General features: G+C 32.6%; 1 protein-coding gene across 4 annotated transcripts in view; it reads right to left on the reverse strand.

Annotated features, from left to right (window-relative positions):
* GBE1 (1,4-alpha-glucan branching enzyme 1) overlaps window positions 1-14717 on the reverse strand; it is a 280122-nt gene that overhangs the window by 81289 nt on the left and 184116 nt on the right. For all 4 annotated transcript variants that reach the window (XM_076000886.1, XM_076000895.1, XM_076000892.1 and 1 more), the window contains 3 exons: window positions 9694-9809; window positions 8311-8438; window positions 2018-2116 (listed from right to left, as the gene is read on the reverse strand). In XM_076000886.1, the coding sequence (XP_075857001.1) occupies window positions 2018-2116; window positions 8311-8438; window positions 9694-9809 (343 nt within the window). The remainder of the gene's footprint in view (window positions 1-2017; window positions 2117-8310; window positions 8439-9693; window positions 9810-14717) is intronic.

Here is a 14717-nt window from a genome sequence, read left to right on the forward strand (position 1 = left end):
ATAAATATTTGCTGGAATTAACAGATAAATGAATGAGTTCTTTAAATTCTTACATTACCTTTACATGAATACTTCATTTATTTAAAAATAACGTAAAAGAAGAGACAGTAAATTTGGCATATTTTAGATAGTCAAATAGATGTCCAGTAAATAATTAAACTACTATGATATTCCAAATTACCAATTTTGAAACAATATAAGTAGAAAATGGTATATAATTTGCTTTTGAACAACAAAAAAGATCAATGAAATCTCATATCCTATGGGTAGACAACAATGCATGCCACGTAGACATTCTGAGTACAGTTGTCATTTGATTTGATACTCTTGTATGTTTTATTGACATTTGGGGGAAATTATAGTTATTTATTGAATTATTTTTTTAAATGTACAACTTACAAAAGTAGAGGAAAATCACTGTGTCTGAGTGTTTTTTCTTAATATTATTTTAATTCTCCCTAGTCTTATTAACTAAGAGCTCTATTTTGGTGATATAAAAGATTTTTAAATAATTGCATAAAATTGAAGATGATATATGCCTCCAGAGAATTTACAACGTAAGATAGGATAGTCATATCCTAAACTTAGGATAATAGATATTTTTCCATTTGTATGACATACTTAGTACCTCAAGCATACAAGGTACTAAAATGTTTATTAGGTTAAAGATTTAAAAAAAAAATCCATGAATATTCAGAGAAGGAAATATCCTCCTGTGAGCTCTGATCGACTGGGAAATAACTCTAGGTTTGATATATGCCTTAAAATATTCTTGAATCAGCACAAAGAATGATCTAGGTTTTCCAGCAGGAGGTTAAAAAGTAAAATTTGGCACGTTTGAGGAGAAAAAAGTTGTCTGAAAAATTTAAAATAGTAGGAGATGGGGGCTGATAAAGGACCTTCTACCAAGGTTAGCATTTTGCATAAAATAACAAATATTAATAAAGTCTACATTTCCACGTATGAAAGCTAGAACACTCATTTGCTTATTTGTTTGATTTCTAATTTTAATAGTCTTTGTTAAATTATTTAGTTTTGTACCTAATAATGTTTAAGGACTAATTACAAATAGAGAAACAGAAGTCATGTTGGTAGAGGTTTAATGTCACAGGGGTACTTTATGCAAATTGTGTGGGGGTATAGGAAAGAGTTAGATGATTAAAATAACCACTTTCTTCAGAGTAGGCTCTATGGTTTTTCTACACAAAGTTAAGCACTTCTGCCACTGTGATTCCAGGGGACCATTCATGTTGGTACTAAAGGGCTCATCTGAAAGCTATGATTATATATATATATATATATATATATATATATATATATATATATATATATCTCAAATGCATTAAGCATATTGAGGCCATAATTATAGACGTGGCCATTCAAAAATGTTCTATATCAAACCTAAGTCTATGTAATGACTTTAGTCCTTTAGGCAAACATTAAATAAAAAAAAGAATCCAAACTACTTGAACTGTCATTAAATTTAATAAAATTGAATTGAGAAATGATGTGCAAAATGCCATGTATAATTATTCATTCCTAGTATCTGACACATGGTAAGGACTTCTAAATGCTAAATAAAGGAATGGATGAATCCAAATTTGTGGAGGAAAGACCATACTATTAAGCGAGTACTGGGAATTAAGGAGCAACTTCTACATTAATGCATGATTTGTAGGCAGAAATGAATGCTTTGATAAAGTTTAATGCGTATTAAATATAAAGCACTGAAGTTTCATATAATTGCATTGATGATGCAAAATCTCATTTATACAGCTAACATTATATTAATCATTTTCCCCTTGCCTGAATAATAGAAATGTGAGTAATTTAAATTAGAACTTTTAAAATTTTGAGAAGCACTTTATTAAAAAGGACAAGAATTGACATACTAATGGAAGAATTTAATACTTCAATTATAATCTGTAACTAACGATCCCAACAAAGAAATAAATTGAAGATAAACGAAACAGCATAATAGTTACAGAAATAAAAATATATTTACATAAAATCTTACCTGGATCCATTTATCTGGAATTGCCATGGCTAATCGATAGTCAAAACCAACCCCTCCCTGGGAAATTGGAGAACACAGAGCTGGCATTCCTGATACATCCTAAAACAAAGTACATCAGCACTATCAGTTCATACTGATCAAACTTTTAGTAAATATCCTGACATTAAAGTCCAGGTCAAAAAATGAAAACAACAATAGTGGCATATATTTTGAGATAATTTTGTTAATGTAATTATAAAATTGGATAAAATTGTAATAGCATATCACATTTCCCAATAAGACTTTTGTTTAATGTTTTCACTTCAGGCCAACTTCAATCTCATGAGGCTTTTTTTTTTTTTTTCTTTTCCTTAATATCAGCTAAGGCAGGGAGTCCCCAACCTATGGTGAGTTGTATAATTATTTCATCATGTATTACAATGTAATAATAATATAAATAAAGTGTATAATAAATGTAATATATTTGAATCATCCTGAAACCATTCCTTCCCTTTGCCCCCAGTCTATGGAAAAATTGTCTTCCATGAAAATGGTCCCTGGTGCCAAAAAGGTTGGGGACTACTGACCTAGATAACTCACAATAGACAAACCATTATTGCTAAAACTTAGTTTTTTAGATTTATTTTTGAACTACTATAAAAAGTTTTTATTACTTATTGCTTTCACTAAACACAAAAATACATGTGGCATATATGCGGTATATTTATTCTCTCCATATACAGCACTGACATGAAGTATATTTTAGTGAGTACTAGGACACAGATGCAACAAAAGATATTATTAAAACAACTATAGCAAAATATGAGCTAAATAATTCTAAGTCTACAATATCTTTCAAATAAATCCTTTTCCTTTGCTCCATTTTCACAGCCACAGTCTTATTTAATCTTCATTAGTGCTTGGTTAGACTGTATCTTTCTGAACAGAATTATCCATCTTGAGTATCTCTTCATACAACTGCTGCTAAAGTAATATCTTGTGAGACAATCTACTGTCACTGCCCTTCAAGAGATTTCAATAGCCAATAATTGAAATATCAAATTCTTTAGCTTAAGATTCAACAATTATCCATTAAGCATTTATTATATAATTTACTATTCAATTATCTACATCCCTACTTGCTGTTAGAATGTAAGATTCATGAGCACAGGGATTTCTTATTGTTGTTCACTGATATACGCCAAGAATATAGAATAGTAGAATAGCACTTGGCACAAAGCAGGTACTCAGTAAATATTTGCTGAGTGAATGAGTGAGATGCTCTGAGGGATTTAAAAATAAATAAGGCAAGGCCGGGAGTGGTGGCTCACGCCTGTAATCCTAGCACTCTGGGAGGCCGAGGCGGGCGGATTGCTCAAGGTCAGGAGTTCAAAACCAGCCTGAGTGAGACCCCGTCTCTACCATAAAAATAGAAAGAAATTAATTGGCCAACTAATATATATATATAAAAATCAGCCGGGCATGGTGGCTTGTGCCTGTAGTCCCAGCTACTCGGGAGGCTGAGGCAGGAGGATCGCTTGAGCCCAGGAGTTTGAGGTTGCTGTGAGCTAGGCTGACGCCACGGCACTCACTCTAGCCTAGGCGAGAAAGCGAGACTCTGTCTCAAAAAAAAAAAAAAAATAATAAATAAATAAATAAATAAATAAATAAGGCATAATATCTGAATTCCAGAGGTTCATAAATTGTGACCTAAATAAATATGCACACGTGAAATGACAATGCAATGCACTCATGATAATAAACTAAAGCGGCCGGGCGCTGTGGCTCACGCCTGTAATCCTAGCTCTTGGGAGGCCGAGGCGGGCGGATTGCTCAAGGTCAGGAGTTCAAAACCAGCCTGAGCAAGAGCGAGACCCCGTCTCTACTATAAATAGAAAGAAATTAATTGGCCAACTGATATATATATAAAAAATTAGCCGGGCATGGTGGCGCATGCCTGTAGTCCCAGCTACCCGGGAGGCTGAGGCAGAAGGATCACTCAGCCCAGGAGTTTGAGGTTGCTGTGAGCTAGGCTGACGCCACGGCACTCACTCTAGCCTGGGCAACAAAGCGAGACTCTGTCTCAAAAAAAAAAAAAAAAAAAAAAAAAAAAAAAAAAAAAATAAACTAAAGCGCACAGAAAGTAAAATGGAGAGACATCTTTCCTGCAGGGAGAGTACAGGGATGGCATTATGGGAGAAGCAGCATTTGAGCTAAGTCTCAAAGAGCTTATACTAAGTGTCACCATTATTTCCTACTATTTCATTTCCTGTAATAAATACTTTGGACACTTTGAAATATTTACTTTTCCCCGTGTTTTGTCACAAGCTTTTTCTACTACATGTGTCATTGCACAAAATCTTCCTTTACTAGGAAGTAAAGATTATTATCTTTACTTCCTATAAAAATCTACCACATAGTGTAAGCTCTCTGAGACTTAGCTCAAATGCTTCTTCTTCCATAATAGCATCCCCACACTATCCCTTTAGAAAAGCTAACAAAAAGAAGTATATGACCTCTCTGGACTCCCAAAATAATTTATTATTTTCTTATGAAAATAAGAAAAGGTATAAGTAGTTATAGTATATAAATTATTTTCTTATGAAAAATAAAAAAGGTATAAGTAGATATAGTATATAATAGAATATATTCATAAGAAAATAAAGTGTTTATTAATAATATGTTACTTCTGTATGGTTCTCTAAAGTTTATAAAGTAAAAAGAAAACTGGTCCACAGAAAAGAACCTATTTTAAAAACATATTTATCAAAATATTAATATAAGTTGCATATCCACAAATATGATAGGTATACAATTCATTCATTATAAGCATTGGCTGAGTATGTATTAAACATCAAGCATTGGCCAGGGTGGTGGCTCATGCATGTAATCCTAGTACTCTGGGAGGCCGAGGCGGGTGGGTTGCTCAAGGTCAGGAGTTCAAAACCAGCCTAAGCAAGAGCGAGACCCTGCCTCTACTAAAATAGAAAGAAATTAATTGGCCTACTAAAAATATATAGAAAAAATTAGTTGGGCATGGTGGCACATGCCTGTAGCCCCAGCTACTCGGGAGGCTGAGGTAGAAGGATCGCTTGGGCCCAGGAGTTTGAGGTTGCTGTGAGCTAGGCTAACACCTTGGCACTCACTCTAGCCTGGGCAACCAAGTGAGACTCTGTCTCAAAAAAAAAAAAAAAAAAAAAAAAAAAAGAGTGTCATAAGCTCAAAAAGTCGAGAATGGTGAAGGTCTGGCATTAAATATCAAGATAAATTTTCTCAAGAAAACATTAAAGTATGTTCTATATATTCAGTCTAAATGTTGTTTTAGGAAATAGAATCTGCTAAGAAAAATATATGTACATCAACTGGTATTGACTCCCAAATCTGAATCCTAGAAAGTTGCCTCATCCTCATTAATGCAAATGAGTTATTTGCAGGCCTTTTTTGAAAGTGGATAGTTAGTGACTGTCCTTTTAAATTTAAGGAAAAAAAAGGCTGGGCATGGTGGCTCATGCCTGTAACCCTAGCACTCTGGGAGGTGGAGGCAGGCGGATCGCTCAAGGTCAGGAGTTCGAAACCAGCCTGAGCAAGAGCGAGACCCTGTCTCTATTAAAAATAGAAAGAAATAATTGGACAACTAAAAATACATACAAAAAATTAGCCAGGCATTGTGGCACATGCCTGTAGCAGGAGGATCGCTTGAGCCCAGGAGTTTGAGGTTGCTGTGAGCTAGGCTGATGCCACGGCACTCTAGCCTGGGCAACAGAGTGAGACTCTGTCTCAAAAAACAAAAAGGTAAATATATTCAGTAGTCCCACTACCGGGTATCTACGCAAAGGAAAAGGAGTCATTTTATCAAAAATACACCTATACCCAAATGTTTATTGCAGCACAATTCACAATTGTTAATTGATGAGGGGATAAAGAGAAGTTTACACACACATACATGCACAGACACACACACACACACACACACACACACGCACCGTGGAATACTACTCAGCCATAAAAAGAAATGAAATGAATGTCATTTGCAACAACCTGGTTGGAACTGGAAACTATTATCCTAAGTGAAGTATCTTAGGAACAGAAAAACAAATACCATATGTTCTCACTAATACTTGGGATCTAAACAATGGGTATGCGTGATCATAAAGTGGTGAGGACATTGGAAACTAAGAAGTGGGGAGGGTGTAAGGAGAGTGTATCGAGTGATGGACACAATAAAAGCTCTGATTTCAGTATTATAGAATTCATCCAAGTAACAAAAATACCTGTACTCTCTTAATATTTTTAAATAAAAATTATAAAATAGGTAAATATAAAGATCACCAAAATAAAGATACTCCAAATATAAAATAGTTGATACCTACAGATATGGCATATGAAAAAAACTGTATGTATTTTGGATGAAATTAAAATATTTCTAATGCTTTAATATCTAAAGGGCAATTATAACTATTTCAGAGGGAGAACACCTCAATCAAAAATATTTTAATTTATATAGCAAATATAATCATGTAGAAAGGTGAATATATTCTAGCAAAAAAAGGTTTCAATTTTTATAATTGTCATTATAAATAAATTTATATTTCTACTGTAGGAATTTATTTAAAATTACATTACTTATTCATTACACCACATTCCTTTTCTTAAAAAAAAAGTTCATGAGGATCAATTCCACATTTTGAAGAGACTCCCACTAGACAAAAAAGTGATGCATTGAAATTGAAGTAGTTTTCAATTTAAGTAGAATAAATTGAAGACACATCTTGTTTTAAAAAAAAAATCTAAAACCAAGTAATATAAAGTAGGTTAAAGTCTCAAAGTTTCATTGGTAGAAATGCTGATAATCAGACAAGTGTTCCCCAGATGATGAAACTATTGAAATGAACGGAAAGATCAATGTAACAATTTTAAGTTTCATGTATTAAATAATTGCTTCTTTTTCTTCAATACCCACTTTTGATTTGTGCTATCACTAATTGTTTGTAGTAATTTGTCATTTACAATATCTCTGCTTTGGATTGTCACAAATATAATTGACAAAATAATTAATTTTTTGATGTTTGTCAGATAAAATTTAAATATATAAAAGCCAAAATAAAAGTTTAAAATACATTCTGATTGATGTTAAAAGACATCCAGCACATAAAGTATTATTATACGTATTAGTAAGACTTATGTGCTCCTGATCAAATGTAGGTAGGTAGAGAGTGTGAAATAGTACTGGTTGTCTAAATTGTATGATAGATTTTTGTTTGATTGCTTTATAATTCTACATAAGAATTTTTTTCAGAAACTCAGGGCCACTGCTCTATTCCCAAAGGTTATTTAGAAGGCAAAAGGCTTGAAGGGAGTAAAGCTGTTCTCCTCTATCCAGAGACAAAGAAATCATACCACTTAGTTGGAGATTTTTAGTTTTAAGAAATAATGGATAGGAAAAAAAAAAAGGCTATACAAATAATAAATACTACAGGAAGGAGACTCACATTTCTTTTCAATGAACTAAACACCAACAATGTGAAAATACACCTTAATTATAACTCTTCTAAAGAATAGTCTTACTACTTTTATATGCCTAACACTATACTTTGTATAGAATAGTTTTAACATGCTAAATTCAATTTTAATAATAATTTCTAGTCAGAGGACTCAGAAAACCAGGGGGATTTTAGAACTAAATCGAAATTAGCATAAGCATTTAACAAACTTCTTAATTTATCACATTTATCATCAAGAGGGGAATTGTCAATTATGCATATACTGAATTATATCATTACAGTGCAGCTTTGGGACAGTTAATCATGAGCCTTCAGTAATCATGAATAACTAGTGAACATTTGGCAATCCAAGAGCAATAACATAAACAAGAAAGGTAATCGCATCAGAACAAGAAAGGCTTCAGAGAAGCTCACAGGCAGCAATCCATGCCATCTTTAATGATTAAACCAGAAAAGAAAAAAATTAATAAATAAATGGATAGACACACATTAATATTCAATTCTTTTCTCTGCTGAAGGTCTCATGGCAGAAGGACCTGTCCACTGATTAGGATATTTTACTTTCTAACCACTGGCACTTTCTTTTTAACAATGGAATGGTGACAAGTAATTAGTAGTGTACATTATCTCCTAATAGGAAAACAGTGAATTCTAAATAATGTGCCACCCATACAAGATTGCTGCACTCTAGTTAGGGTACAATTTCATTTATGCAATTATTGACAACATGAGATTAATTATTCAAATATTTTATGCTAACAAAATGTTCTATATTAAAGGGGGTCAGAGGGTAAGAAATCATTATGGCTTTACCTCAGCTATTGTTATAGAATCTGGATACAATGTGTGAACCAAATGATTTGCCAACATGAGATAAATCAATGCATCTTCATCTACTTGTAGTCCAAAATATTCATGGTAACCACCTGAAAAACCTTGACCTAAAGAACAGAAAATCAATATGGATATATTTTGTTAACATGCAAGCCTTAACTCTATACACATGTACCTTCAAATTAGTTTATTGACATAAATTTTGTTACTGCAGCAAAGTGTAATAACAATGATGATATTACGATCAGCAAATATACTGTCTAATTTAGAAAAGTACTCCATGTCAACATTCAGAGTTCAGACAACCCTATAAATCAATTTTTGTTGGGCCAAAAAAGAATACTTTAAAGATTAAATTTAAATTTAATTAAATTTTACAGCCGAAAAATAAAATAAAGTAAAATGCTCCTGAAAGGAGTTCTAAATTTCAAAATTTCAAATTAATACATTTTCTGTCACATCAAGAGGATGTCAATGTTAGCTTCTATTAGAGCCTTCTGAGTTAAAGAAAACTAAATATGAAAATCATCATAAAATTGAGTCATAATGTTTATATTATTTTAAATAAATTCTTCAACTTATGCAATATGGAATTTCTATGACAAAGAAATTATAATATCCTAAAACTTAATCCTACCTTCTCTTTTCCTACCTCTTAATTTCAGTTTTTTATAGAATATATCACTTATTGGGGTTATACCATTTACTTTCTAGTCTTTCAGTAATTTACTTTTATTTTTGTAATTGAATCAAAGTAGTATTCAACATCAGCCTTTCCCCCCATATCCCTATGTCTAAGTTCTTTCATGTTGATTCTTTTTTTTTTCAGTTTGCTAGATTTTATCACCGAGAGATATTTTCAAGTATAATTATAAAAGTTTTATTCCTCAATTTTTTTCATGTTCACACTTCAGTGGCAATTCAACTACAAAGTTTCTTTCATTTTTTTGATATTGTCATTCCTTTAAAAATTTTAAAATCTCCTCATTTATTATTTTTAATAAATTTTCATTGCAAATGCTGTGATGTTTATACCCTGAGGATATTATAATAGGTCGTTTCCTCAAAACAATGTTATAGAAAGCTATATATTAATGAAAGCATGTTATTAATTAGATATATTTCAAAGGAAATGATTATCTTTTGTTTACATATAAAATGTATTTATACTCTACCTTTTGCCAAAAAGGGATAAGAAATGACTATAGAGAAGACATATACAATAGATCTAATAAAGCCACCAATAATGGTCATTGTAGCTTCTGTAACTGGAAGCCTGGTTGTAATCTTCCAATAAAAAATAATAAAATAAAATAAAATAAAATAAAATCTATTTCATCTATAATGTAGCAGGTTACCTACCTATTCCATGGTGATGATAGAGCATGGATGTAACACCATCAAAACGAAATCCATCAAAGCCATATTCTTCCAGCCACCATCTAATGTTTGACAGAAGGAATCTTAAAACTTCCCAGCTAAAATATTAGAGAAATATGCATTTAAGTACAATGTAAATAGTGTTTTCGTTAATTGTTACACATGGCTTACTAAGAGTATTAATTAAAATTGAAATCTCTATCTCAAGAGTTATGATGTTCAGGAAACATATAAAAACCACAAAACTAGTTACAAATATCTCATTCTTTTGATAAAACTCATCATAAAAGAAAAAGTTACTAAATTTCTATCTAAGAAAATTGAGGGGGCCGGGCGCAGTGGCTCACGCCTGTAATCCTAGCTCTCTGGGAGGCCGAGGCAGGCGAATTGCTCAAAGTCAGGAGTTCGAAACCAGCCTGAGCAAGAGCGAGACCCCATCTCTACTATAAATAGAAAGAAATTAGTTGGCCAACTAATATATATAGAAAAAATTAGTCAGGCATGGTGGCGCATGCCTGTAGTCCAAGCTACTCGGGAGGCTGAGGCAGGAGGATCGCTTGAGCCCAGGAGTTTGAGGTTGGTGTGAGCTAGGCTGATGCCATGGCACTCACTCTAGCCTGGGCAACAAAGTGAGACTCTCTCTCAAAAAAAAAAAAAAGAAAGAAAAAAATAAAATAAAATAAAATTGAGGGAAAAATATGTAACAGGAACCCCCAAAGCTAGGATTCTGTCTTGTTCAATGATGTGTCCAGTCAGTGATTATTATATAATAGCATAAAACATCAAATAATAGTATCAAATAATAATGTCAAAAATAAATCTGTTATGTATCTTTAAATTTTCATCAAGATTTTTCATGTAATACAACCATAGTTATGTGATATTTTTCTTTCAGGAAATACGTTTTCATTATCAGTAGAAAAAGTACCTTAATTAATTGCTTAAAATATTTTTATGCAGGCCGGGCGCGGTGGCTCACGCCTGTAATCCTAGCTCTCTGGGAGGCCGAGGCGGGCGGATTGCTCGAGGTCAGGAGTTCGAAACCAGCCTGAGCAAGAGCGAGACCCCGTCTCTACTATAAATAGAAAGAAATTAATTGGCCAACTAATATATACAAAAAATTAGCTGGGCATGGTGGCGAATGCCTGTAGTCCCAGCTACTTGGGAGGCTGAGGCAGGAGGATCCCTTGAGCCCAGGAGTTTGAGGTTGCTGTGAGCTAGGCTGACACCACGGCACTCACTCTAGCCTGGGCAACAAAGCGAGACTCTGTCTCAAAAAAAAAAAAAAAAAAATATTTTTATGCTATAATTTCAAACAGACATAATTCAGAATAAAAATAAAAGATTAAAAAAACCTTAAAATTAACCACATGTTAAGCAATATTACATTTACTAGACTGTTGTTTTGTGGAGGTAAAAAAAGAAAACCTAATTACCAAAAAACATATATTTAATAAAGTAGAAAGTTTTACAAGTTAAAGTGTCCTATATCCATAAAAATAGAAAGAAAACAAAGAACTGTATAACTCAATTAAAAACACCACACGAAACAAGTCTATTTCGGACAATTGAAAAGAGGGCATCATCAATTAGTATTTTCTTTAGTCATATAGTTATGGTTGAGTTCTCTATCTTATTATAACTGTGGTTTTAAGACTTTAATACCTCATTTAGTTTAATGACAAAGCTGTAAGAGCACACACAAATCTTTATCCCAGTTGAAATTTATGTATTTTTAAAACCTTCCATATATTAAAGAACAATCTGATGTAAGTGAAGATTAAGTCGTCACAGTCAACTTTGGAATTATAAATCCAAACACTGGGGAAAGAGGAGTGCTGTTGGTATTTAATTGCTTTAAATAAGTTACTTTGAGTTTTGAAAACTTATTGAAAGTTTTCAAAAAATCCAAACAGTCTAATAGATAAAAAGGAGCCAGGAGGGTCAAGATTTTTAGATTAAGCAATGAAGAAGGTAGAATTTGCATATGTTTCCATTAATGCACATTCATTTACAGTTTAAGAGGAAAAGTTATTTTTAATGAAAAGAAAGGAATATAAATAAGGAAGTTTTCTACAACTGTACAAGATCAAAATTACTCTATTTTGTATAGGAATTTTTTATTAATATACTTTTTCAAAAGTTAGAAGGGTCCTGGATTCACATTTCACAAATTGAAAGGAAAGTACAAAGTTCCCATATACCTCCTGTCCCAACACATACATCTTTGTTTTTTTAAATAAGTTTGATATATGAGAATTTCAGAAAGCAGCCATGAATAAAATTTCACATCAATAACCCTTTGAAAACAATGTTTTGAAAAGGATATAAATACTTATCTAATTTAACCATTTGACTGACAATGTATATTTTATTTCTAAAAAGTAAACTGAAAGACATTTTTACTCCAAAATACCCAGTATAGGAACACACTTGTTTAAATACTAAATATCTTGGGTAGGCATATAAAGATATGAATATGTAAACCAGAGATCACAAACTGTCCCTGGGCCTTATCTGACATGCACTAATGTTTTATAAGGCTTTCAAAATATACACATTTTTTTAATTTCAGAAAATTACTGGGGTACAAATGCTTTGGTTCCAAAAATTGCCTTAGTACCACCAAAGTCAGAGCTACAAGCATGCCCAACCCCTATATAACACACACTGCACCCAGGTGTGTGTTTACCTCCTCCCCAGTCCCACCTACCTGATACCTGATGAATATTACTTCCCATATGTGCACATAAGTGTTCATCAATTAGTATCAATCTAATAGTGAGTACATGTAGTGTTTGTTTTTCCATTCTAGTGATACTTCATTCAGAAGAATGGATTCCAGCACCAACCAGAATAACACAAGAGCTAATTCACCATTTTTTTATGGCTGCGTAGTACTCCATGTATACATATACCACATTTTATTAACCCACTCATGTATTGATGGGCACTTCAGCTGTTTCCACATCTTTGCAATTGTGAAGCATGCTGGTATAAACATTCTAGTGCAGATGTGTTTTTATAGAGTGTCCTTATTTTCCTTGGGTAAATACCTAGTAATGGGATGGCTGGATCCCACATCCACATCCACGCCAACATTTGTTGTTTTGGGATTTTTTGATAAAGGCCATTCTTATAGCAGCACAATTCACAATTGCAAAGATATGGAAACCACCACCCAGGTACCCATCAATATATGAGTGGATTAAGAAAATGAGATATATATATATATATATACACACACACACACCATCAGTATCCTTCTAAGGATAACATTTTATAAACAACTAGCCTTTGTTGTATAAGAAAAACATGAACTATCAGTGCAGGATAAAAGCCATTCTCATTGGAATGAAGTGATATCTCACTAGTTTTGATTTGCATTTCCCTGATGATTAGAGATGTTGAGCATTTTTTCATATGTTTGTTGGCCATTAGTCTATCTTCTTTTGAAAAGTTTCTGTTCATGTCCTTTGCTCACTCTTTAATTGGGTTGTTTGATTTTTTTCTTGCTTGTTTTAAATGTTTACTTTGAATTCCTATAGATGGAGCAGGTACTTTCTAGCTCTTCCCAGCCCCAAACACTGCACATTTTCTTAAGCCAATCCTATTTACTCATTTGTGTCACCAATTTGGACTTGAGGACATTAACTGTCAATCTCTAACACAAATATCTACCAACAATAAAAGAAATGATCCCATAATATTGCAATTCAGTGAAAAGCAGAAAAGGGAGATGATGTGAATTTAATCATTGAAAAGAAAGCTTTGCCCTGTTTCACACATTTGATTAAAAGAAAAGTTAATAATAGCCCTACTGATTCCTGTTACTACAATATTTAATCTATTATCTTCTTGACCAGAAGTAGTAATAAAACTGTGTTTAACATATTAAAAGAAAAAGACACATTTGGGTGTAACTATGTGAGTAGAGAGATTCTTGGCAAGGATGACCAAAAAAACCACATTTCTTGCGATAATCAGCAAAGAAACAATAGTGAAAATGGAGCATCTAATTAAGATGTTCTAAGGGGTTGAAAATATTAAATTCTATTCTTTAAATCTCTGAAGTACTAAAATTGAAACATTATCTAAAAAATATAAACAATCTCAAAAATCATAAGATTAAATTGATAGGAATAAATAAAATTTCTAGTGTTTCAAAATAATTTTTTATTATATTTTATGAATCATTAATGTAACAAAATAGACAAAATTTTACAGGAGAGTAAATTATGTATAACAAAATCAGTAAAGAACAAAAATCTAGAAAGTTTTATTTTTTAACAAAATCTGAAAACACAGATTCAGGAAAAAAACAGATCTAAAATTCTAAAGTTAGTAGCAAAATTAAAAATATTAATTATTTTGTTAAATATATTTTCTTAAAACTAGATTATTAGGAATAGTTAAGCCAAAATAATTAGCCTTATAAGGATATCATTTTGTAAAGGACTAGCCTTTGTTGTATAAGAAAAACATGAACTATCAGTGCAGGAAATAGAGAAAGACAGACTCATAAAATATGTTCCTAATATTTCTGTGGTCAAAGTTTGTGTCAGTTACCATCTCACTATGATAAATCTAGACAAATTAACTCACCCTTTGTAAACTCAGTGGCCTGATGAAACTAATTTTAAAACACAGATTGATTGTCCTGAGGTTAGTAAAAGCATCAAGGGAAAAGGTGCATGCGATGAAGTTTGGAGGAATCTAGGTGCAAACTTCAAAGATTCCTCTCTTGGTGCAGTCACACAGGATACACTAATTCCTCCAGCAACAATTTGTCACAACACATGTGAAATATTGTCTTCTGGGGATACTCATTAGAGACTCCATTCCCAGGGTTTTATTGGGGGCTTGTGACCAGGACCACCCTCTGCCATAGTACATGTCAAATCCAAACTGTCGGAAGGAAAGCAGATGTTCAGCATAATCACATTGTTTTTACAAAGAAGTTAGGCATCATGAGCCTCTGTTATCAGTTCTAGGAACAGAAAGAA

The sequence above is a fragment of the Microcebus murinus genome, chromosome 1, assembly GCF_040939455.1.
Source record: "Microcebus murinus isolate Inina chromosome 1, M.murinus_Inina_mat1.0, whole genome shotgun sequence".
In the NCBI taxonomy this organism is placed as follows: domain Eukaryota; kingdom Metazoa; phylum Chordata; class Mammalia; order Primates; family Cheirogaleidae; genus Microcebus; species Microcebus murinus.